The 26,089-nt window shown below is 46.2% G+C and overlaps 1 protein-coding gene across 2 annotated transcripts in view; it reads right to left on the bottom strand.

The window, feature by feature from the left end:
* Nucleotides 1-26,089, bottom strand: part of Dock1 (dedicator of cytokinesis 1) — a 436,098-nt gene that overhangs the window by 32,530 nt on the left and 377,479 nt on the right. For both annotated transcript variants that reach the window (XM_070011394.1, XM_070011393.1), the window contains exons 34-40: nucleotides 22,951-23,036; nucleotides 22,607-22,763; nucleotides 17,604-17,644; nucleotides 16,190-16,280; nucleotides 13,435-13,554; nucleotides 5,361-5,450; nucleotides 4,425-4,529 (exon numbers count right to left, since the gene is read on the bottom strand). In XM_070011394.1, coding sequence (XP_069867495.1) covers nucleotides 4,425-4,529; nucleotides 5,361-5,450; nucleotides 13,435-13,554; nucleotides 16,190-16,280; nucleotides 17,604-17,644; nucleotides 22,607-22,763; nucleotides 22,951-23,036 — 690 coding nt within the window. The remainder of the gene's footprint in view (nucleotides 1-4,424; nucleotides 4,530-5,360; nucleotides 5,451-13,434; nucleotides 13,555-16,189; nucleotides 16,281-17,603; nucleotides 17,645-22,606; nucleotides 22,764-22,950; nucleotides 23,037-26,089) is intronic.

Here is a 26,089-nt window from a genome sequence, read left to right as displayed (position 1 = left end):
AAAAGCCATCTAAGTTAATATGGTTTAGGAAGCAATGAACCTCACATCACTGAATTTTTGTGATAAGCTTTATTCTTAGCAGTAACCACCCATTAAAACCACCCATTACAAGCTCATGCTTGTAATCCTAGCTACTCAGGAGGCTGAGATTGAAGTTCAAAGCCATATCGGGTAGGAAAGTCCATGACACTCTTATCGCTAATAAACTACCAAAAAGCCAACCGGTAGAGCACTAGCCTTAAGCAAAAGAAGCTCAGAGACAACGTTCAGGCCCTGAGTTCAAGACCCAGGACTGGGGTTGAAATAAGCAATCAGTGCCCCATTCTCAGTCAAAAGAGGCTCAGGGCTGGTAGGACAAGAGGAGAATGTCATGTGCACGTCTTCTCCCTGAGCAAGTATGGCCATACCATCTCAAAACATGCTGAATGGGCATAGATTAGTTACACTGACTTAAGTTACTTAAAATGTTAAGGCATTATGCGCTAGTAAGTTATCCATATGGGGATCCTATAAGTTAGTAACCTTTTTATGCTCTTCTCTTATTAATAAGGTCTTGGTTAAGTTGGTTTCTAGAGCTCTCTAGCGCCAAGATCGCACATGAGAACTTGGAGGATGGAGAGAGGGTAAATAGAAGGTAGCCAGAAGGTAGCTATCTTTCCCCTAAAGCCTCTGTCCTGACCAAAGAAGTCGAGGCTTTGTAAGACTAAAGCTGGGCCTCAGAGCCTGAGTCTGACCATCCAGTGCTCCACCAGGAGACATCACAAGAGATTAGTAGAACCACAGCAAAGGAGGCTCAGACAGAAGAGAATGGTGCCGGTCTCTGGCCTCCCTGGGGGCGGGTGAACAGCAACACTGCCCCTGTGGCAGTCAGATGTGCTGTGTGGATCCCTGTTCATCTTCTCTGGACTAAGGTTTGTCCTTCTCTAATACCATTCCCCAAGGGAGGGTCTGCAGCACTTGTCACCAAGGGCTGGGCTCGGTGTCCTTGGTGGGGTGTAGGGAGCTGGCTTCCTTATACCCACTGTCTGGGGGAGGCCACCTCTGGGTGATGTGACACAGTCAGTCTGTAAATGGCCTGGCAAGGAGTCTCTGTCTGTGAGCTAACACAATCTCCGTTCCTCCCAGGATGCAATGAACCTTCTGAATGTCAACCGAGTCACAACCCGGTCTGAGTCATGACCAGGTGTCAGCGGGTAGAGGTGTTAAGCTACCACTGATGGGGACTGAATTCTACCTGGAGACTTGGGCAAAGAGGGACAGCAGGAAGGAGGCCCTGGGCTCAGGAGGAGGGGATCTGAGGTTGACTTCTTCAGAGCCCTAGGTTGCTCTGGGGTGTCTGCAGTTTTCCAGTCAATATCTGTGCAACCTTGCCTTATCTGTGGTAATTCTTGGAAAGCTACTCGAGAGGAGGATACGAAGAAGGACAGACAGGTAGACAACATTTTGCTGCGTATTTTTGCATCTCTGTCTCAAAGACTCACCCTGAAATCAAACTAAGATTTATCTAATTAACATATCTTCAAAAAGTTAGAGAGATGCCCCAAAATTCATTTGTCCCTGCTATCCATCTCAATATTGTGTTCCCCCAAATTCCTGTTGAAGCCTAGTTGCTAAGGTGACCGTACTGAAAGGCCGGGAGAGGTCCCCGGAACCCGCCTCCCCTTCTCTTCTGTCCAGAACACACCCTCACCACACACCAGGTCTCCAGCACCAAATTAGGTTTCCCAGCCTCCGGAACGGTGAGGAACTTCTGTTCTCTATAAATTATCTGCTCTGAGGACTTTTGTTATAGCAGCTAAAATGGACTGAGATGACCTCTTCTCAAGTTCCACTTTGTTCTGAGCTTTTACAGATTGTCTAACAATCGAATGATTTTTTCTCCCTAAACATTCTACTTAGCTATGCCTTAAAGTACCATGATGGAGAAAAACTGTTCAATTTTTCTGGAAAAAAAAATAACGTCCCCAGCAGAAAGCAAAGTAATTTGTAGTCTTAATTAGAGATATAAATATACACCGTGGTTGGTTTGTAAAGGTATCTAAAGCTAAACACTTCAGGAATTCAGTAAGATTTGATATACAGCAGGCTACTACTGAGCTAGCATGAATTTATTATACTTCATGCTAGAAGAAGACATAATAATAAAAATGTATATAAAGGCTTTAATAGAACAACACTAGTGAGTTATAGATGAAAGCAGCAACAATGTTCTCAAGAAATGTCAATTACTTTGCATTGGGAAGTAGTCCCTTCCAATGTGAAAGCAGAAGGAACAGCACACGCAGTCATAGATATGTATTCCTTGCAAGAACGGTAAATATTCATATGAACACAAAAACAAAACAGAAAAGAGAGATGGATTTGTGGAGTAAAGCAGAGCCAAAGGGCCGGCGGCGGCCTCGGGGCTGCGCCCGTAGCCGCAGCAAGTCCCCAAAGCATCCCACCCACTTTTTTCGTAACTGCAAGTGTCATTGTCAGACTGACCCCTGCCAGGTGATCTGTGAAGCGTAATAAATTTATTACTTCGGCCCCACAAAGTTATTCAGGTGTGGCGGGAAAGTCAGTTCAATATTAATCAATCCCGCTAGACTCAATTCATACTTTGCATTTTGTCCTCTGATGGTGGCGGTGACCCAGGACTGTCCCCTGGCGCCCGCAGTGCCTGCCAGCCTGGCTCCCCACGGCACTCACTGGCATAATCAGGCTGCTGCCCGGCTCCCGGCAGATGCTGGATCATCACCCCGTGCTGACCTGTACTTGGTGGCCACTCTATCACAGGCGACCACGGTCCACAGGGACCCAATCTCGTACCTCAGCATAGCAAGCGTCTACACTGGGCTGGACTGGTGTTAGAGACAGTCTCTGGGCACAGGTACAAGACACGCACACTAATGAATAAAGCCTTGCATGGCAGTAAGTGATTTCTCTTCCAAGCTCATTCTATCCTTTAGCTTTGTCTCTTATCTGAAGCTCTGAAGTTAATTTCTATTTCCTCCCTCCCCAGAGCTGGTATTCGGACATTCTGTGTTTGTGCTTTGGGCCAGCAGGCTTTCTGTAGCATCTGGGTCACAGACCCTCAAGGAGGGCAGCAGGAAAGGCTGTCCAGTGCGACCCCGGCACCCACGGAGGACACCGAGGGACAAGGCTGACCAGCCTCGCCCTCTGGAGTCAGTCAGACTATGTGGTTCACTTCTCTAAAGAATGGCATGTCCTCAGTGTGGAAGCATCTGAGTACCTGGGCACAGCGTGAAGAGAGATCTCGTATCTCAGTGATCCCCTGTGACCAGAAACACAGGAGCGGAGAGCACACTGCTGGGACCAGTAAGATCCAAGATGGCTTCAGTTCCCCCAGAGAGCTGTGTTCCTGGCGCAGATCTCCATACTTCTGAAGCCAGGGGAGGCACAGTGGGCTTCCCAAGACAAGAGAAACCCACGTGTCCCAGAAACATGTCGTCTGCCCAGATGCCCTACAGTCCAGGAGTGGACCCCAACATAACAGATTTTATACAGCCATTAGAAAAAGTAATATGATGCCATTCACAGGGATAGTTGGACCTAGAACAAATCATGTTAAGTGAGGTAAGCCAAGCTCAGAGAGTGCATGTTTTCTTCTCACATATGGAAGCTAGATCTAAAATACACTGGGTCATGGTAAATGATACAGGACTAGGCACTCACGCAGAGTGGGACTGAAGAGGACACTCTTAGGAAAGGAACACAAAGGCGCAAAGCCTCTGCGCCTCTGCTCATATAAAATCATATTTATTGAAATGAACTCCAGGAAATGGAAACAAGAAGTGTATCTTTTATGCCATTATTTTTCTTTTCATTTTGTTCTGTTGGTTCATTTCTCTGTTTCAGATGGGGTAAGGGGGGAAGGCACAGAAGTGGAAGAACAAAGGGTGAACAAATGAAGCAATGGTACCACTGCACACGACGTTCGAAATGGGGACGGGAGGGAAAAACTGGAAGGGAGCAAGGGAAGGGGTGACATTGTCAAAAAATGTGTATTCTTTACCTGACATATGTAACTGTAACTGCTCTGTATATCACTTTTATAATGACCAACAAACCCAAACATGTCACGGAAAGTGACAAGGAATAGTGCTCTCACAACCAATGACATCCAAGACTGTATTTTGACAGAACGGAAACAATTTTGTGAGGCAGCCAGGGCACATTTTCTTGCAGACTCCTCCTCTAGGCTCCTGTGAGCATGGGGAAATGGGTGCCTGGCTGGTGTTCCAGTCATTTGGGTCACGGGTACAACAGCACCCACCTCTCCCAGGGTAAGTGGGCATCCGCCCACAGTGCAGCTACCCACACGGCCATGGCTGCAATGCACCAAACCTTCCTCAGAATGGTAGGAATCTCCCTGAGGAGGACCAACCCTGGCTAGGAAAAAACAGAATTGAAATTTTTACCCGAAGGAATGTAGGAAAGCCTTGTCCGTAGTAGCCAACGGCAAAATAGTCAGGCTTGGGTCTTATCACTTTGACGATGTTTTCATAAAATTGAGCCTGTTTTTTCTGGAAGGAAGAAAGAAAAAGACAACCTGCATTTCAGGATAGAGCACAGCATAGGAACATCCATTCCTCTAGGTCCTTCCTCTGGGCCTTTGCGCTTTGGCAATATTTACGGGGTAGGAGGAGGTTCAGTGACCTGCACCTCAGTTTAATATCCAGTAGTTTTGACATTAATTCTCACTCATCCTCCCTTACTTTAGCACAGAATTCTGAACAAATATATAACAGCAATTTTGACTTTGAGGTGTTTTCAATGACCAGAGACACTGGATGGGATTTTCTCTTCTGATGAAATGATGAGCCCTTAGTGCTTTGCTTTTTTCAGTGCTATGAGTCAGGCATGGAGTATATTAAAGAATAATTTAAAAGGATGGAATTATTCTGCTCTACATTAATGACAAACATTACAGCATCCTAATAGTGATCTGTTGAATACAAAACAGACATGGCTGGAAAAGCAGTCATTAGAAACTTACAGAGCTTCTGTAGCAGAAGAGAGGTCTGGCTCTCATCTATAGACTCCCTCTCAGAAAGGGGATCAAAGAACCCCTCCTGGGCCTCCAGACCATTAACACAGGAGAGCTCAGCCATTGGTACGGATCACTCCGTGTTGGGTTGAGAGAGCTGACGTGGGTATACAGAGTGAATTTTCACAGGCCATAATCAACTAGCAGATGTAGAAGAATCATGTCAGCAGATACCACCGAGGACCAGGCCGGAGAATGCTTGGGGTGGTGCGGATCCCATCATCCAAACAGAAACTCCAACAAAGAGAGCCTACATTGCCTTGGTTCAGTTAAAAAAAAAAAAAAAAAAAAAAAAGCAAAGACCTACCAGCAGTTCACTGAGTTGTTCATAATCAAACATTTCGGTTTCATACTGTTCGGCAAGTTCCTTGCCCAAGGCGATGGCCTCCTCCCACATCTGCGAGTTACAAGGAGGAGAAAAAAACCAGACACAAACCTGAATCATGCAGTCTGATTACAAAGGCAACAACATCATTCACGTCGCAGCGATTTAGAAATACACCGGATTAATTGAAATCGTGGAAGAATGATGCTGGGAAAATAAAGCATTTGTGAGGGTCTTGTCCGCTGGCTCAGGATCTGGCATCTGTTGACTAAACTGGTCAACCCCTGCCCACCCTCCATGCTGGCTGGCTCAGCCTAAGGGGATGCAGCTTGCTGACCTGTCCTTAACCCCCTACCCCCGTGTCCAGTTGCCAGGCATGGCTACCAAGGCCCATCTGTTCGTGTGCTCCAATGCCAAGGAAAAGCTACTTCAGGGTGAAGGGCAGCTGTAGGGGGGGCACTTATGTGGGAACAAGGGGTCTGAGCTGTGATTACACTTAATAAATACCACATCCCAGAGCACCAACTGCCAGAAAAGACCAGGGTCTATTTCACCTCCAGATTGAAGCATGCAAAAAGCTGGCTTCATGCATGCATGCTGTGCAGATGGAAGTCCTGCCCTCATTTTGGAAAGGAGGGGCTCCACAGGGCACATCTTGTCAAAGGGACTTTCCACACAACTGGCCTCATGACATGCAGATGAACTTCTGGCACGTGAGGCCCTCTGCTCCAGAGTCGGCTTCAATTTCCCTTGCATTGGCAAACAAAGAGGATCACTTGGGAAGCACATGGGCATTGGAAGGAACCCCCAGCTCCTCTGGGAAGTCTTTCTGGCTGCTACTGGTTCTCCTTTATGCTTCCAGGATGGCCATGACTTCCAACTTTCTGTCTGGGAGCAGAACTTGAACTCGCTTTACCATTCCTCCTCCAGATGACCTTCTGAGGTGCTTGTGAGGCCAAACACCAGTACCCCGGGAAGCCTGCTCTACACCCCAACTGCACAGCACGCTCAGCAAACAGAACTGAGGGTTGATGACCTGGAACCAGGAAGGCTTTGCACCCTCCTGCAAACTGTTCTAGGCTCTGAGTCCCACCCTGTGGCTCCATGGCCGCCATCCCAGCAGTAGCCCTCTCACGAGCTGCCCATTTCTATCCTAGCTTTGCTTGCACGCCTGGCTGGGGCACCGAAGACCCTTGGGGTGCGTCCTGCCACCATGACTGCGGCATGGGCCAAGAGGTGCTTCCACCTGTCTGTGTTCCCTGACTGAGCCTTGATCCACTTGGTTGTGTGAGGTCTTTATTACGCCATTGCTGGCAAGTAATCCTCCCAACAGCATCCAACACTGAAGTGCTGTTGGATGGAGTTGGATGTTGTTGGAGTTGGCCTCGCCCAGCTCCATCTTCCCCAACATTCTTCATCTTGAAGCCCAGGTCCCCGCACTTCCAGCTCCGCCCCTAAACCCTGGCCTTCCCCAGGCTCATCTGTTTCTCCTTCTCAGAGTGGACCTAGGAGAGGCCAATTCATTAACTGAACTGAAGCGTCTGTTTTACTGAAATCCTTTTTTTCCCCATAACTACTCATCTATTTTTGATTTTTTTTAAAAAGGAAGAGTCATATTTTAATACTTGAAAAACAAGATTAAAGCCCAGATTGAAGTTGCGAGAGGGCCGGTGTCTGGGGATGGGAGAAGGTGGCGGAGAAGCCCTGCCTGTGGCCGAGTGTGCCCCATGTTCCCTTTGGTTCAACACTGGCTTACATTCTTTGAACATCTATATCGGATCCCCAGATCCTTCTCCCGTCTTCCTCCAGAGCCCCGGCCCACATTCCCAGGAAGGAAAACTCAAAAGTTTTCTTTTAAGCTCCAGTGATTCATGCTTCTCTTAGCATAATCTCAAAGACAACATTACTGTTCCTGGTAGGCCTCCTTTATGGGATTTCTTTTTCTTTAGTTTCCTGTAAGCTAATGTACATTCTCTTAGCTACTGAGAATGTTAGAGTTTCTAATTCACTGTGGAGTAAAAGCTTAATCTGTCTTTATCCTAAATGACAGACGAGGTACTTTAGATACATATCAAAAGCAATTGTTTTTAAAAGAAATACAAGTCTTGAGTAAATATCTTATCCAGCTAGCCCCGAGGTTATGTGGTTGTGTTTTCTATCAGATTTTCTATAAATACAAATTCCCCATTCCCTTCTTCTCCGTGTGTGTTAAAGGCTTTCACACGGAGGAGATTTTCATCTACTTTTAATTGGACAGTGCTCTAAAGAGTATGGGTAACTCATATTTCCAATGTGAGTACCTTAGAAAATATTTCTGTGCCAGAGAGAAAACAGATTCGATATGATCGGGATTTAGATTATCTCGGTGAAAGAATCGCTTTAACCTTCCCCACTGAACACCACTGGGCTCCATTCTCAGAAGAGCTATAGGCTTAGCAGGTTTACGCAGCCCCAAATGAAAAAGCTCGTATCAGCAGACAGCATTATTTTCTGATCGGAACTCCTTAATCCAGTTTACAGCACTTTGGAAATTGTTAGCTCCTGGCTTCCTGGGCACATTCTGGCCTCTACTGCTTTTCACTAGAGGATGATTGGTTCCATTTTCTTGAGATGAAAATCTTTCCCATCTTTCTGCGTCTCTCAGTTGCAGGAAGTTCCATTTCTCCCAGTTCCCTGAACAGAAAACTTTCTTTTCTGAGGAACACCTTCCTTAGGCCAAGGAAGAGTGGCCATCAAGAATGTATTATTGGGAACTGACTTCTTACAGAGGTTAGGGCTAGCCAGGTTGGTCAGAGGATGGCTTTGATCTCCAGGAGCTACGGATGGTCGATTGGGGACAATGGTCTCTCACCACTAATGCAGGCCTCTGGTGGGTGACTCTGTTAGCTGCTGCTAGCTGCGAGTAACTCACCAAAGAAGCTTGACACTCAGCCATTCATCTACGGTCCATTTGTCTTTTCCTGGCAATGACTGGAAAATTAGACCTACTCAATCACTCTCTGAATTTCCAGAGTCCTACACAGTTCTGATGGTGAAGTGGATTAATGCCAATGGAGTATGAGAATCTAGAGCTCTGGTTAAAGTCTCTTCGACCCAGGGAGGGCAAGGTGGCCCCAAACCTGCGGGAGGCCTTGTTCAGTCAGTGCCACGCCCAGCCAGTGCCGAGAGTAGCCATCCTTCCGGTCCCAGGTCAGTTACAAGTTATGAGGAGGGTCCCAATGGTTGTGGCCAAGTTGACTAGAGGCCCAGATTATCATGTGGTCCTAACGCCTGAGTTGCAGCTAGCTGCAAAGTCAGTCACTTCAAAAACACACAAAAAACGAACAAACTGAATCACTCAGTTGAAGAGGCACCTTGGATGCTCCTGGTTCCAGTGTGACTTCACCTTCTTCACACGGAGGCCATACACAGGTTTGGAGTCCACCGGGTGTGGGGCACACTTTGCATTCCACCCTCTCTCACCCTCACGGGACCCAGGTGACCTCAGTGTCCTCACCGACCACCTCTGTCTGTGCGTGTCCTTTCTAGTCTTCCGTCTGTGGCCTCCCGCTTCGCCCTCATTTGCAGAGCTTGTGAACGTGGGACACGGCTGAGATGCCACCCACTGGCCCAGGTGATGTCACTCCTTTTGTTCATTTGCTGATTGTGAAGAACCAGCTCTGTGAAGCCTCCCCTCCCCCAGCTCCAGGAGGAGGGGACATGCTGTCTCTGCACCCCCTTCCCACCTGTGACGCATATCCACCTATAACAGACGTGGGGGAGCTTTTACCTGCGGTACAAGGGCCGGGCAATGTTAGTTCAGGGTGCAGGGTGGCCCTGGTCACAATGTGAGCAAGGAGAAACTTGTAGCTGCTCCTAGAGCCTCATGAGTGGCTTTCCTGGCTTTAAAATGTGACTTTCTCAGGCCTTGAAAAAACATGATTATTTTCTAATAAAAAATCCATAATAAATAAACCTCCATAATAATTGATAATAATTGATAATTGATAATAATTAATAATTGATAATTCAGGCCAAATTCTGGCTAGTGGAAGGCATTCTGGCTAAACGTTATAGGAATGCTGAGCGTTCATTTGGCAGAGCATTCTATGAAGCAGACCTGAGCTCATTTAATGACAACTGCATCCTCCAAGGGAAACGCAAAGGATGAGAATGCTCCAGCCCCTAATACTTAGGAAAGAGAGCCAACCATGCCATCAAACAGGGAAACTTGTTCCCCAACCCCTATATTTAGTTCACAAAATGATGCCAGCAAGCTGCATGGTTTTCAAATTCGGTGCAAGGCAGAAGTGTGAACTTTGTCAGAGGAGGGTTATTTTAAGGGAAAAGAGAACAGAGCCCCAGTTGAAGACAGTAGCAGGGCTTCGCACATCCGTGTGGCTGGAATGGCTGTGCGGCCTCTGTCCGCACACAGCGAGGCGGGGCCTGGCTGCAGAGGTGGTGCAGTGTGGACCATGACTGGTTGTCAGCTTGGGCTAAATTCTCTCGGTGCAGCTGCTATTTTCCTTTCTCACCTCCAAAGAGAAGCCTGGTAATTTTCAGTGAAGTACTTGGATTAAGGGCTTTATTGAAAATGACTAGGCCTCCACCAGACACAATAAGACAGACAATTGAGAGCACCTTCAGAAAAAGAACACTTGCCGCCCTGGTAAAGCTCAACAGAAGGCTTTCAGGGGCGGAGAAGGGGGGGGGGGTGCTGCAGTGGGTGGTGAGAGCGGACCGGGGAGGCTGAAAGTAGTAATTATTAGCCCAGGAAGGAAGAAATGTTCAAGAATGAAAAGGGAGGCAGATGGGAATGACGTTTTATGGTGAGAAAGAAAAAGGATTAAGAGACCAAGAGCTACACTGAAAGACATTCACAACTTTGTTTAAAAAAAAAAAAAAAAAGACCAGTGGGAAAGCAAGAATAGGAGAATGCTTTCATGCAGAAGAAATACAGAAAGATAACAGAACATAATTCAAGGGCCAGAGTGTCCAGAATAAAGAAGCAGAAGGGAGGGAAACTTTAGTATCTTCCAAATCCCACCTCTTCCTAGCCCCAGCATGCACCTGGAGATGCAGCCAGCGGCATGGGGGCCTCTGGATCTGCCCCCTGCAATGATGGCCCTAGGGTGGCCAGGTCTGCAGGAACTGCCTCCTTTTCCAAGGGCAAATTAGCTTGAGAATGTCTATTGTTTCCATGCAGTAAGTACTTAGTGAAGACTTCCTTCACTACACCAGGACTCCCACAGCCCACAGCGAAGCTGTATCCATGGAGCTGACAAGTCAGGGAGCTGTCACACTGAGCTAACACTTCCATTTCATAGTCTTGTTTACAATTCATTGATCTCTACGTTCAACCATGCTATTAAGGTCCCCACTCTAATATATTTTTAAAAAAGGTCAAAATTGCATTCTATTTCTTAACATTTCCAAGTCTAAAATTAAAGCAAGGAGATGCTTCCTGAGGTATAACTGCTCTGGGTCCAGGGGCGTCTGCTCAGATGTGAGCCTGGAGGAGCCCGGGCCCCCCATTAAGCCAGTAAATTCTGTCTGTGCGGCGATCTCTGCATGCCAGCCTGCCTGCTCCCTCACTCAGTAAGTTGTTGCAATCATTTGGACTGAAGATGGCTATTATTAACAGGCTTATAGGACACTAGGCAGTAAGGACCAGCTTGTACGACTCTGTCTTTGTCCAATCTACCACCTTTACTGCGAACAGGGTGCTGAAGGCAAGTCGGCGTGAGACTGCGCATGCTCATGGCACATGTAGTTAAGAGGCAGCGTGGCAGGGGACCGTGGCAGCTCTTCACAGGGGATGAGGCGTGAGAAGAGAAGAGGCCAACTCTTTATCCTTCTCAGAAGCTTAGAGTCTGAGTCAGGGGGCAAGATACACACACACACACACACACACACACACACACACACACACACACACACACACACACACACACACGCGCACACGCACACGCACTCGCACACACTGATGAGTGTGTGGACTGCCTGAGAGATGGTGGTCTTTCCCATTATGTACATTCCAACTGGGCAGCGATGAATGCTGTGGAAACAAGGAGGAGTGACAGGTCCCACACCACAACAGGACAGCAAACACGAAGGAAGCACCCGAGCCCAGGGAAGACCTGAGAAAGTCCAGGGTGGTAGATCAGAAAGCGTGCAGCATGTCGTGAACGATGAGAGGGCTGAGAGGTAGGCTTGATTCCTCCTTCCAGGTGAGAGGCATGTGGAAGGGAAGGGAAGAGCACACCTGAGGTCTGGGCCTCTTAGAAGCCATTTGAGCTATGATCCCAAGGTCATTGCTTACTGGAAACAAGATTGACAGCCCAGGGAGCAGATGATCACCAGTTCAGGACTGGGGCCAGAGCTCCTCAGTGGGTGCAGGATGGGCTGCATCTAGCAGCAGGCCTTTGTTTAGAGATCTATACTGTCTGTGAGTGAATAGGGCAGAATTGCATGGAACGGCTACAGATCTCAGAGCCTCTCACCGCCCAAGGTGGGCAGACATTTATTTACCTCTCCAGGAGTCAATGTGACTGATCTTCATAAACCCAGGAAATTAAAAAAAAAAATGAGACTGTGACAGACTTAAGGTCAACACAAATTCATTGCTTAGGGTTATAATTCTAAATTTTCATAATAAAACCCCTAGGTATAAAAGAACCCTCCAACTTGTTTTTTTAAATGATGTTACATTTTCTTGATTCTTTCAGTTTACAGGTCTGTTTCTGCCTGTCCATCTCCCTCTCTGCTTTGTGTTCTTCTTCCTTATCCTACAATGCAGGGGCTAGCTACAGGGATCCCCCCAGCTCCCTCCACGTTCTCCCCCAAACTACACAACTCTGAGAGCTAGTTCACAGTCAGAGAAATGACACGGAGGTACAAGTATCATGCCTGTCAGGCCTTCACTCATCCTTCTGACATTTCACTATCTCTTGCCTATGGTGTAACTGACCACCTGTGACGGGCCCAGAGGACACAGAGCAAGCATCCATTTCCTGGCAGTGTCTGGTCAGGGGCTAGATGACAGCTTTCTTGGTGCTTAAGGAGAACAAAGGTAAGCTCAGAGCAGCAGACCCTCCTGACAAAGCGGCCAGTAGCCAGCCCTGCGTGCTGTGAAGGGAGGTATCTGCTGCACCATGGCTAGGCTGGGCAGAGTCCACATGGCATGCTGACCCTTCTTTGTAAGTGCCACTCAGGACACAGGCTCCTGTGAGGATTCTCGACTTTTCCTGTGTTAAGGACCAAGGGAGACAGAAGATAGGGGAACGCTCACGTCAGACACAGGGAAATCCACAGTGATTGCTCCTAACGGGGTCTGGTTTATGTGAACGGGACAAGCGCTGTGTGGGTCGCCATGTGTCCCCCCCGATACCGAGTCCCAACCCCCAGTATCCATAAATGCCACCTTCTCTGAAAACCGGGTCTCAGAGCTCCCTGCACTTCGGGAGAATGAATTTCTGCTCCTGAAAGCTGCATGCCTCGGGTCCTCTGTTACAGCAGCCCGGGGAATAGAACATAGGCTCCTTCCTGGAGTCCACTGTCATCTCCCTCAAGTGACCCGAATCAGCCCTGAGGTGAGTGGACAATCCAGTCCCAGAGGGAGCTGATACCACAGCGGTGGTGTCAGATTTGAGGGACTTCTAAAGCCAGTGTGTCTAAATCACAAGAGTGTGTGACCAGGGCTGAGAACACCTGTGACAACAAAACAATGCAATGACACGAAACGCACAGAGACACGTCCAAACCACTGCCATACCCACTGCTCCAGCACAGAGGGGTCAGAATGCTGTTTCCATAGCCCTGGCCATCCAGAGCATCTACAAAAGGCTATTGATTCAAAAAAACAAAAAAGAAAAAGAAAGAAGCTCCTACTTAGAAGTGCAGGCTAGAGCAACACGCATGCATAAAACATTTCAGTACTCAATTTGTAACACATTTCTGCCTCTGCAAACGTCATGCGCTAAAAAGACATGTTTACAGTGCTGTAGGAGGCACGCATAAAAGTAAGCAAGAAAACTCACAGGTTTTCTCTTTCCTCTCTCCCCCTCTCTCTCTTTACCTTGCCCTTGTCAAAGTAGTGGATGATCTCCTGGTAGAGCTGCTCTTTCAGCTGCCCCTGCGTGGTCGCCTGGTACCCGTCCCGCTGAGTGAGGTGAGCCGCGCACACATCCTCCGACCACTGCAGGCAAAAGCAAGGAGTGAGCAGGGCCCTGGCAGTGGGTGGGGTCTGACGGGGACTGGGGAAGGGGAGGATGAGGGGGAGGAGTCCTGATGGGGGGAAGGCCCCAGAGACTGGTCCTGGTTGGGGGGCTTCCAGTGGGTCAGAATCAGAACGAGCTCTCCACTCCATGAGTGGGGATTCCAGGGACAGGGTGTGGGGCTCATGTCAACAATCTGTGGAGGACTGAGAATGCAATGCAGGGCAGCGCCTCTGTCTGGGGGCCCTTGTTTATTGACTATAAGTATTCTGGCTGGACATAGACAATTCTATGGAGGATTTTTAGCTACAGGATATATTGGTCAGTGGAGCACCTGTATATAGTTCACACCTGCAATCCTAGCAACTTGGAAGCTGAGAACTGGAGGTCTGTGGTTTGATGCCAGCTTGGATCAAAGCTGGGTGCAGTGATACCAGCTTGTTATCCCAAGCTATGTGGAAGCCTGAGGATGGTGGGATCACAGTTCTAGAACAATCTGTGAGGCTCCCTCTCAACAGAAAGAAGCTGAGCATGGGTGTATATGCCCATCATTCCAGCTATGATGCAAAGCCTGAAATGGGTGGATTGAAATCCAGGCAGGGAGTGGAGAGCCTATCTCAATAACTGTTAGTGCCAAAAGGAGCTAGAGGCTTGGTTTTTATAAGAATACAAATCATGTTGCTGCTTAGTTAACCAGCATACATTCATATTTATAGCAATATTAAAATACATTTAGGAAAAATTACAAAATGTAACAGTTTAAAGAACGGGGTGGGAGATTACATAATATCCACCATTTACCTGAAGAAGTCGGAGCCCAGCAAAAAGATAACTGGGCCTATTGATTTGGGCAGTCAGACAATCTGTGACGAGCCATCTGTGCCCCATAAATCCAGTGATTAAGCAAATGCTATGTTTATGCACGTATACATGGTCTACATTCTCATGAACATATAAAAGTTTATGTTCTCTGAGAGGAAGACTGAATGAGCAGTTTGTCAACCTATTTTAATCTCCATTGTGTTAAAAAAAAAAGATCTTCACAGTTACAAAAACATCTTGTAACTAAAATTCAGGTTTCTAATAAATGAGGGCTATCAGAATTCATAGTGCCATGGCTCTCACCAGATACAAGCCCTTTGAAATCTCTATCCTCAGACACGCTGGCTTGGAAGGGCTTTAGATGACTTTGAGGCCCTCAGCCGGCTTGCCTGGAGGAAGATGGATAGAGAGTCTAGAGAAATCCAATGTTTTGTTTGGTCCACACTGAGCCCTCTTGCTTTGACACGGAGGTAAACTACCTCAGTCGAGTACTATAGAGCAGCCGGTGTGTATTTATGCTACAGAAGCTACAGTGGATTTAAGAATCAGGAAGGCTAGGGCAGACTTGATGGAGTTTTACCTCCTAGTGCTGAGCTCCTTAACTCCCATTACTCAACAGACATCACTTCAGCCTATTTTAATGTCATTTTCTTTGGCTTCTTTTCATCCTGCCTGTGATGTCTAGGAGGCTGGCCTAGATTTGCAAATAAGATTCCTTGGAGAAGATCACTCAACTAAGTTCTAGTCTTTGTTTTAGCCAGTTCAGATTTCTTTTTTGAATTTTCAAAAGGCTATCAGGAGAAAGATAATCTAATGACTTGCTGACATGATAAATTCTAAAACTAAAGCCTGTCTGAGAAATTTCCCCATCCATTTCCAGATTCATCTACCTATTCCTTCCCACACCCACTCACTTATCATCTACCCATTTCCACATATACCCATTTCCACCCCTACGTTCACACACGCTCATCCATACATCTGTCTATCCACCCAACCACCATCCCATGATATTCATCTATCCATCTCCACACGCCATCCATCTCCATCCATCCATCCATCCATCCATCCATCCAGTCATCTATCCACCCACTAACCAATCATCTATCTATCATCCATCTGTCTCTTCATCCATCCACCCACCCACCTACTCTACTTATTATTAAAGACTGACTCTGCATTACTAACCATGCTGAGATTGGACATTGGAAAGAACATGAACATATCAGTATTAAACAGAAAAGCCTATGTCTAAATCTATCTGCATAATAAAAGAAATCCTAAGAGCTGAAAGATGTTGTGTTAGATCAATGCTCATGAGCAATGTTCTTTTAGAGGCTAAGACAGCAAACACTAAAGAGGTCTCAGAAAGAACAGCTTGACAGAAATGTCATGATCTAGCCTCCATTCTCACTGCAAGAATATTCAGTGGTGTAACTCATTCTATCATTTAGCCACAGTGCCAGGGTCATTCCTTCTTCTCAGTGCTGCTACCCACGCTTCCTGAGTCTTAGGGTACAAATGAGGCACTGTACAACCTCCAGCCTGCTGCCACTTCATAGCCTAGTGACAGGTATTTGTGACACTTTGACATCTTGTTAAATCTCATTCTGTAAGGCCAAGTCTGTAATCAAAGCACTTCCTAAGTATTTCTGCCTATTTCACTGCCACTAGTCAATATCTATAAAACCTTCTTCGGCAGGTCTACTAAAATTTGTCACAGAAAGGTAAAATTTTGAATAATCTTAGCATCTAAACAAGAAATTGATAGACATATACAGAACTTTTTATTACCTTCAGAAGCTTCGCATGGAGGAGCAAGGTGTAGGCCGCTTCGGTGTAGTTATCGCACTCTTTGTGTAAGTCACAGAGCTTGTACAAATACCTGAGATGATGAAATACAGGTACATTCTTAAAATGTCACAAAGTAATTTGTGCCGAAGATTGCAGGAGCTAAATTCGACGTTCTACAGTAACTCATATCTATACCTTCTTTTTACAGTGTTCATAATTCACAATGTCTTGAAAACTTTTGGTGCAGAATTCACCAAAAATCTACAAGAGTAAATGCGATAACACAGATACATACATACATAACACACATGCAAATGCAATTATATATTTTTAAATGTTAAGCCCTCCCTTAACCTTCTCTTTAGGTCAAAAATGAAGATGATACACATGGTGGAATTATACTTTAAGAAAGGTCCTTATTCCTTTCATCTTTTCCAACTTTTTACTCAAAACACTTGAAATGAGATTACACAATCTCAAAAATCCACAAAATCCAAACCCACAAGAATAAAAAGTTCCAGCTATCACAGTGTGTGTGATCGGAAGAGTTTCTCTGCCATGAAGAAAGGTTGCTTATCATACAAAGCAAACTACATTTTCCATGAAAGAAGCAAACTGATGGTTCCCCTGATTTATTATATTCATATGTTATACTCTTAAAGAAGCAAAACAAAAATAGAATAAAAAATACACAACTACACATATCTTCAGAAGCACACAGTAAACACTAATGCTACGTGGCGTAATGCCCTTCCATTATTTAAAGTGACAATCTGGCTAATTATTGACATAGGGCCCAAGTGTCCAAGAAAGAAAGAGGCTTCACCCAAGTACCTCCCTTCTACTGATGCATGTCAGGCGTCTAACCCAGGGCCTCTGCCTGCCAGACGAGGACTCTCAGTCTGAATTATGCGCTGGGCATCACAGGGGATAAAAAGGCCAGCGAGGGGACAGAGTCCCTCTGTCAAGGCAAAGCATGTTTCCTCTTTTGAGGGAGAAAGACACAGAAAACAAGGGAAGAGAGTGTCAGCTAAGGAAGAGTAAACTGAGAAATTACATTGTCTATTTCTCATAAATTTATAACTGGATTTCACATTTGATCTTCTGACTTACTGTGAAACATTAAAATTTATCATGTTATCTTTCTTCAAGAGCACCATAGGAGTTGGCCAAAAGGTACAAAAACCTTCTGAAATAATCAGACAGTTTGGATTTTGAGCTGGCTAATTGTGAGACCCTCTGCCTCTCCCAAAATTCTGTGTTGGTATGGACAAGCTTAAACAAGGCCCAGGGTGCAACTGAGCACCCCAGCAAACAAAATCTCAGAGATGTCATGATGATCTGCAAACTAAAACATTTCTTAGCAGGTTCTCACCAACAGCAATTACAGTAAACAGCAGCTGCAGCAACCTACCTTATGTACATTTCTTCTCTCTCAATTTCTTTGTAGAAATTCTGAAAAAAAAAAAAAAAGCCACAACAGTTTTAGGAAGTCTGTTCCACAAATACATTAATAACCCAAAGTTCTTCGGCCTGTTATCAAACACGGTGAAACAGAACCACATGGATTAGAACCATAAACTCTGATAATCATCTCACTCTCTGCTGCACTTTTTTGGCTTTTCTAAGGACCACATTTCCTATGCTTTTGACACTTGGTGACTAAAACCTGCTTCTATTATTTGGAAGTAATCTGCCTTCAGTAAAAACAAGGTACAGGCCAAATAAATGACTTCTTACCTGCTGTAACATCATTTAAATAAAGCAGTAACAGCTGTAATCCTAGTACTCAGGAGGTGAGATCTGAGGTTTCACATTTGAAACCAGCCCAGGCAGGAAAGTCTGTGAGACCCCCATCTCCAATTAACCACCAAAAAAACTGGAAGTGCAATTGTGGCTCAAATGGTAGAGTGCCAGACTTGAGAGAAAAAGATAAGGGACAGCACTCAGGTCCTGAGTCCAAACCCCACTACTAGTACAAAAATAAAACAATTTGAGAATAAGCAGAGAAACATCATAAACATGACTTGAAGCGTGCTGGGTCTAACTTCAGCAAGAGCCAAAGAAGCTTCTGTGGCATTCCAGCCCTCAGGTGTCCAAGACAATAGCCACCAGCCACCTGTATTTAAAGGTAATGAAAGACACTTTACATAAGAATCTACATCTAGTCAGGTGCTGGTGGCTTACACCTGTAATCCCACCTACTCAGGAGGCTGAGATCCGAGGTGATAGTTCAAAGCCAGCCTGGGCAGCCATGCGACTCTTATCTCCAGTGAACGACCAGAATATTGGAAGTGGAGCTGTAGTTCAAGTGGTAGAATGCTAGCCTTGAGCAAAAAGAGCTCAGAGATAGCACCTAGGCCCTGAATTCAAGCCCCAGATCCAACAAAAATAGAAAGAAAAAAAAAAAGAATCTACATTTACCTCCTGGGTTGCACCTCCCAGTGATGTCCATTGAATACCACTCACCACTGGAGACAGACCTTTGGAACCACAGTAAGACAGGCAGACACTTAACAAGGCCCTGTGTACATGCACTCACGAAGAAAGGTGGGTTACCAGATTCTAACCAATGGCAGTTTCTACATCTTACAGCGAGATGTCTTGTAGCTGAGCAGACGCACATATATCACAATTCTGCTTCTTCATGCAAACGCCTCTAAACACTTCACATCTTAATCACAGATGGTGCATCAGGACAGAACCTGAGTTACACCTAACAAGGTCTACAGAGTGGAAACATGGCAGTTACTTGCCACGTGAAATCTGGCACTTGGAAAAAACGCTGCTAGAATTCTAGAATCCAGGCCCTAGGGAAGACGTGACTATCAGCCATTATGAAGACTCACAATGACCCACTAAGATGAGGCAGCCTTTGTTCATTAGCTCAAAATGGCACTGCCTCCATGGCTCATCTCTCTGAAAAGAAATGATAAATAAGTATAGAAAGTAAGCAGGGGACACGTTCAGAAAAATGCACCAGCATCTGACATTTTAATGTGCCCCAGATCCTAGGATGTGGTCGGTAATGAGGATATTTTCAGCTGACAACTCAGAGCGACGTAACAAAGAGAATCTGCACCAAAGGCTGAGAGCGAGGCTTCATTTCCAGCTCTCCTTCGCCAGCAGTTACAAGCTCCCATTCCACACCTTCCCCCTTTTGTGCTCTTTATTTTTAATCCTTCTCTCCTGAGCTTTCTGTCATTCATTGTGAGATCATACGACCCTCATCCTCCTTTCTGATAGAAGGAATGGCTTCTATTTTCTGCCCGGGCTGAGGTTTGCTCTCTCCCAGCACTTCAAAACCTCTCACAGCTAGAGCGCACTCATCTCAAATCCTATTTCTATATAAAACTTTGCGTTTCTTACGTCAGCGATCACACTGCTCAGGCACTCCTGGAGTTCTTGTCCGCTCAGCCCCTCGACCCTCCTGATATCCTCCCCCTCCCCATCCCCCCCAGGGCCGGCCAGGTGCCAGGCCCAAAGCATAACTCTCAGAGGGACACTGTAGGAGCTGGGCCTCTGCACTGATTTGCGCAACTTAAGACATCTGCATTCCATTCCATTTTGTGCTCTTTATGACCCAAACAGAATCTCAGACTGCGAATTCTGGCCCTAGCCCTGTATGAACCAGCCTGGGAAAAGAGTCCTCAGGCTGAGGGTGCCCATCAAATAACTCTCAGTGATGATCCCACCAGCATGAGGACTGCGGTGTGCCCGTGGCTGCAGGGAAGTACTAGGCGAGCGCGACTGAGTCACCAAGCACCCACTGCTTTATGTTGCGTGAACAACGGAATGTCCACTACAGATTAAAGAGCTACCAGCACGACTATGTTTACTGCAGCATTATTTACCATAGCTAAGATATGGAACCAACCCAGGTGCCCCTCAGCAGATGAATGGATCAAGAAAATGTGGTATATATACACAATGGAATTCTATGCCTCCATCAAAAAGAATGACATTGTCCCATTTGTTAGGAAATGGAAAGACTTGGAAAAAATTATATTAAGTGAAGTAAGCCAGGCCAAAAGAAACATAGGTCCCATGGTTTCCCTTCTTTGCAATAACTAGTATATGTCTGAGAGAAGCAGAAAAGGTCAGATAAGATGATGTTAGGCAAAATGAACCCCAAGATAAGTATTCAAATGTTTTTGCTTTCATGCAATTGTTTCTAACATATTTATAAGATGATTTCTTTGTTGCTTTGTATGTCCCTCCCTTATGGTATAACCCATGCTTCCACTGTATTTGATGTTGGTATAATTTGTGGAGGGGAAGGGAAAAAAACAAATCATTTAAATAGGGTTACAGGCGGACCCATTTCAACAATGAGATGTACAAGTCCTTACGTCGAAAACCGAACTTTACAACTTTGGCTGGGGAGGGGGAGAGGATGGGAAGGGATGGGAAGGGGAAACAAAGGAAGAGGCAACAATGCTTGATAAGGAATGTACTCATTATCTTGCCCATGTAATTGTAACCCCTTTGTCAGATGGGATCCAGGTCCATGCAGACATGTGTGAAGGGACTGAGAGGCCTGGACAGCGAGGGCCCATGACCTGCCTTTGCTTTGTTAAGATGGGGCGGGGAGGACATGAATGAGCCTGCATGGCTAAACGGAATTCTATAAACTCTGTCTTTAAAGTACAAAATCACAGCACTGGTTCTAAAGGGAAGTTGGCAGTGGACTCAGTGGCACCGGAGTATTCTGAGTTACTTACATATCCAGAAATGTGTTTTTGTTTGAAAGGACACAGCGATGATGCTGTGTTATTTGAACACACGTGTGCAATGATCAGGAGGCATGTCTGCCGCCTCCACATTTATCATTTCCTTGGGGGAAGGCGCAAACTCCCCTCTACGAGCTCTTTGCAACTCTTCACTCGATGGCCGTCAGTCACAGTTATCCGACTGTGTTACAAAACATCGCAAGTCACTTCCTGCAGGTCTGTGCTGCCCTGTGCAGCTGGGTCCTCTCCTCGGTTTGCCTACTTATGGACTACACGGGGATTTCTGCTTAGCAGTGGACATGGCTGATATAACTGATATACCTACACCCATTTAGAGATGGATACACGCATACACACAAATATATGTATCCATCTTAATACACATAAAATTAAATATATGTGTTTATATACAGATGTACTCACATATTTCATTTCCATGAAACTCTATTTGTTTCTACAGTAAAAGTATCAGGAAAAATGAACCAGGAAATTGGTTTGAAGGTGAATATTTAGAGACAGGATACCTATCTGTAAAACTGTAGCTGTGTGTGTATGTGTGTGTGTGTGTGTGTGAATGTGTGTTAGAGAGAGTGAGAAAGCACTGTGTAGGCTGGGATCCATTCTGTCATCCCAGGAGATGGTTCGTGGACTGACTCAGGGAAGGAAGTTAATAATGTGAGATCATCTGGGGAACCCTGGGTTCTTTTGAGAACACAGAGCCGGCGCTGGCCCCAGTGCCAGTAGGTGGCACTGAGTCAGGCTGTGACTACAGGAGGGAAGCATGGACGCGTCATCACGGGAAGCTGATGAGTGAGTGCAGGTGTGGTTACAAGTCTCCTGACTTGTGATCTGCTTGTGATCTGACTTGTGATCTGCTGGTAAGAGACCACATGGAGGGCACAGCGGTGTTTCTCTGCGGTGGCTCACATCCTGGTGAGCACAAGGGATCCTGCTTAAAACAACTCCAAGTCTTAATTGTAAAGGTTGGGAAGCCCACAAACTCATTGGTCATTCTGCCTTCTAGGTGTCCATTGGTCCCGTTGATTCTCTTCAGGATCAAAGGCAGCACTGGAGCGTTATGTTCGTAGGACAAAGGAGTTTGAAAAGGCCTCCCTTTCTTCCCTCAGAACAATGCTGGTTCTTGTTTCATGCCAACCACATTAGTACCATGAAGGCCCACAACTTTGGATGTGGCAAGAATGCAAGAAGACACTGTGTTCCTGTGCCGAAGATTGAGGCCGGCTCACCCGGGTACACCTATGCTATGCTGCCCGGTGAATCTACGGGACAGGAGACAAATAGAAGACGACACAGAACACATGCGCACATCCGTTAGCAGCCAGCATCCAGCCCACTCACAGTAGAACATGGCATAATCCTAGCACAATGGCATCTTAAGACCTGCAATCCATCACACTTCCTGGGTTTTCCACACTGAAATAGCTCATCGCTCTTAACAACACCACGTCAGGCCAACCTCTAGAGAGCTCACAGACTTGTTCTGAGTCGATCTACAAACAAGACTCATGATTCCTTCCCCACAGCAGGGAGGAAAGCAGCCCAGGAAGCCGTGTGCTGCCATGGGAGGAGGTGAACTGTCACCAGCCAGCACGCGGGCCATGCGTGTCTTGGCCCAGGCTGCCTCATGCTGGGAAGACGGAAGGTTCCTGAAGCCTTCACTCACCAGCACGTTGACGGTGCAGCTCATGCGGTTCTCTTTGTTCTCGTCGTTCATGATGGTTCTGTAGTCCAGCAGCCTCTCCATCAGCCGCACCACGAGTTTCACGAACGTCTCCCCTGTCTTGGCAAGGTACTTGTGTTTCCTGCAGTGTTCCAGGAGGCTGCAAAAATAATCACGCACACCTTGTTAGTCATACTCAGGAAAAGAGACTCGACAGAGGTGCGATTTTAAATATTTTCCATTATTAACACATTTTAATTATTTCTGGGCTACAAAGTTCATTGTAGTCTAATTACAGTCCTTCTGTCTTGATTCCGACACAAATCCCATCGCTAATCAACACTTACATCTTATCAAATAGCACTTTGTACTGTTCATCTCCTCGGCCCCCTTCCACTTCATGATCCAGCTTGGTGACGATCTCATTTTCAAACTATAATTAAACAGAGGAAAGCGTAAATATCAGCATGGCGGATATTGCATTTTGTGACTCAAGTGTCAGCAGCACATATATCGGTCGGTTCATCGCCAGGCAGTTGCCTTCTGCCTTTTGGGCTTGATTTCCTTTCAAGATGCCATCCTCTGAGCCCCTGGCCACCGGGGCATTCTTTACTCCCCTTCCTGGGTAATGGAATGAGCATGTATAGTCCAACAGCCGAAGAAAGGCGAGGAAACTGTAGGGAACAAGAATCAAGGAATAACGCGCACGCACGCGCGCGCGCACACACACACACACTCTCTCTCTCTCTCTCTCTCTCTCTCTGTCCCCAACTCCATCTTGATGAATAAGATCTGAAGTAACATGGCTCCTGAAATAGAACAGATGGCATGTCACTTGCCAGCCAAGAGTCCTCGGCACTCTAACACACCCAGGAGGCTACTTCACGGCTATTCTTTGATGGATCCCAGAGAAATGGCTCACTCCAGTTGGTAAAATACCAATTAAAAGCAAGAGGGGAAGCGGGGCGCTGGTACCTCATGCCTATAATCTTAGCTACTCAGGAGGCTGAGATCTGAGGAGCGTGGTTCAAAGCCTGTGAGACTCTTATGTCCAATTAACCACCAAAAGGCCAGAAGTGGAGCCGTGGCTCCAGTGGTAGAACACTAGCCTTAAACAAAAAAGCTAAGAGATAAGGCCCAGGCCCCAAGTACAAGTTCCTACACACACACACACACACACACACACACACACACACACACCACCACCACCACCACCAACAACAGCAAAAACTAAATTTGGGGGAGCCACAAATGTATAGAAGCTGCAAATATCCAGAGTGACCGAGCTGGAAATAACCACTTCAATAATGAATGTGTTTTCCCCATCTCCTTCCCTGGCAGAACTGGGGTTCCCCAAGTCTCAGAGGCCCTGGGGTCACCCATGCAGGAATGCTGGGAGAAAGGAGGAGCTGGCTTCCATAAAGACGGAGACAACTAAGTCTGGACTCACAGAAGGGGAGCAAGGGCAGAGCTGTTTGCCGGAAGCATGGGGGTGCCATCAGAACGCCGGCTGAGAGAGTGCAAGCGTTTTCTTCTTCCTTGGCCGTTGTTACACCCCCAGGGCGCACACCAGTACCTGAGAGGGCACAGGTGTTGCGGTGTGCACATGAGCTTCACACAGGTACGTGTGGAGAGGAACGGAGCTCAGACAATGAGGGCCCACAACACAAGCTGCTCTGTAAGCCTCCTCAGCTACAAGAGCAGTCTCCCCACAGGCTCCAACCACTGCACCGGGAACTCAGGGTACTGCTGAAGCTGATGGTGTCCCCTGAGAAGCAGAGGAAAAGACCGGGAGGGGCTTCCATGCTGGCACCAATCAAACAGGCCTGGGAGAAAAGCACCAATGCTTGCTCCACACCAAGGCCTTGGCAACTTCAAAGCAACTTTGCCCTTGGTAATCTTCCCACTCTTCCTCCTGGTCTCATGCAATCCTCCCCAGACACACACCAGGTAGCCTGGCTGAGTGAGGCCAGCCTCAGGTTACAGATCTTCCTCCTTCTCCCTCCTACCAAGCTGTGATGACGATCCCTCTACTTCTGTCTCCTAGCAGGGACTGCGGGCATGAACCACCACAGCGGACCCCAAATACATGTTTGTAAAAAAGAGATCTCAGGCAGGTTGGAGCTTTAGGATCGGAGAGAGATGGTCCCATTAAAGGAAAAAGAATGACCTGGCTTTTTATTTTCACCTGGAATCTTATGGTAATGCCTTTTACTGTGAAATGACAACTTTGCTTCCGTACAGAGAGGACTTCTTCAAGAGCGTATTGATTCTGGAGTGCAACACAAGGCAGGTCTCTTGCAGCTAGCCGATGGTATTTAAAAGCAGTCCTTGCCTGTACCATGATGGAAATACCAAAGAAATAGCAAATACTGATAGGCTTTGGAGCAAATGATTGAGCTATAAAATAGGACTGAATTAAATGAAAACAAGTGATTTAATGTCGCATGTTTAATGAGCACTTACAACTGGGAAAGCGTGGTGAGCACAGCAAGAAAACACGCCTCATCCTATCCAATGCATACATACACAGACATTTAAAATTCTTCATCACGCGTCAATCAGGAGGTGTTTGAACTTCTGAAAATGGCATGCTCCCACATAAGCCCGGCAGGCCGTAGGAAGCTCAGCTCCTTAAATATGCTGCTTATCAAATCTTTGACTGATGAATTTAATGTTTTCTAAAAAGAGTGACTGAATGATAAGTACCTCAGAACACAGCTGATTCTAATTTTACTAACCTCTAGTCTAAACTGGAACAATTTGTGCTAACACCTGGCAACTCGGTTCTGTTTACCAGCAAGGATTCCATATCAGAGATCTGCAGCCAGCCTCTAATTTCAGGGTCTTCGTTATTTTTTTTTGAAACAGAACATTCTAGACTCAATTTGCTAGTGTGCTGTAAACTATGATCATAATCAGAATTAAATGACCCTGTCCACATGAACTGAAGGTAGTACATTTGCTGATGGAGCAGAGCTGGTTCTACGAGTCATGTTGACGAGACAGACAGTATACACTATCTGGTGATTTGTAGCAGGGCTGTGTGTGGCTAGGATAAAATTAGCACAGGTTTATTGTACTGCTCAAAAGGTGGCGAGGCTCACTCACGTGATAAGCACAATCATTATGACTTCTTCGCTTTCTGAAACACCAACACTACTACAGAAAATATCCACAGGGTATCCAACTTAAAATATCAAGTGAACACAGCATCTCTAAGTGAACACAGTCTCTCCACGGCTCTGATACCAGCAGCCCCCAGAGAACAAGGAACACGGGAGAACATCAATAGAAGGCTTTCAGAAGATGCTTTAAAATGGAACGTGGGCTGTGCTCATAGTGGCACTGATGTTGCTAATTCAATTTACTTAGCAAGGAACTGTGGCTTCCTCTACACTTTGACAAAGTTAAGCGCAAGTTATTGAATATGACCAGACATTATGACGAGGGTCTCAAAGCAAATTACATTTTGTGTGAAATGAC

Source organism: Dipodomys merriami, unplaced genomic scaffold (genome assembly GCF_024711535.1).
Source record: "Dipodomys merriami isolate MVZ:Mamm:240054 unplaced genomic scaffold, mDipMer1.0.p SCAF_82, whole genome shotgun sequence".
Taxonomy (NCBI): Eukaryota; Metazoa; Chordata; class Mammalia; order Rodentia; family Heteromyidae; genus Dipodomys; species Dipodomys merriami.
The sequence above is the reverse complement of the archived record's forward strand: the minus strand, read 5'-3'. Positions and strand labels throughout refer to the sequence as shown.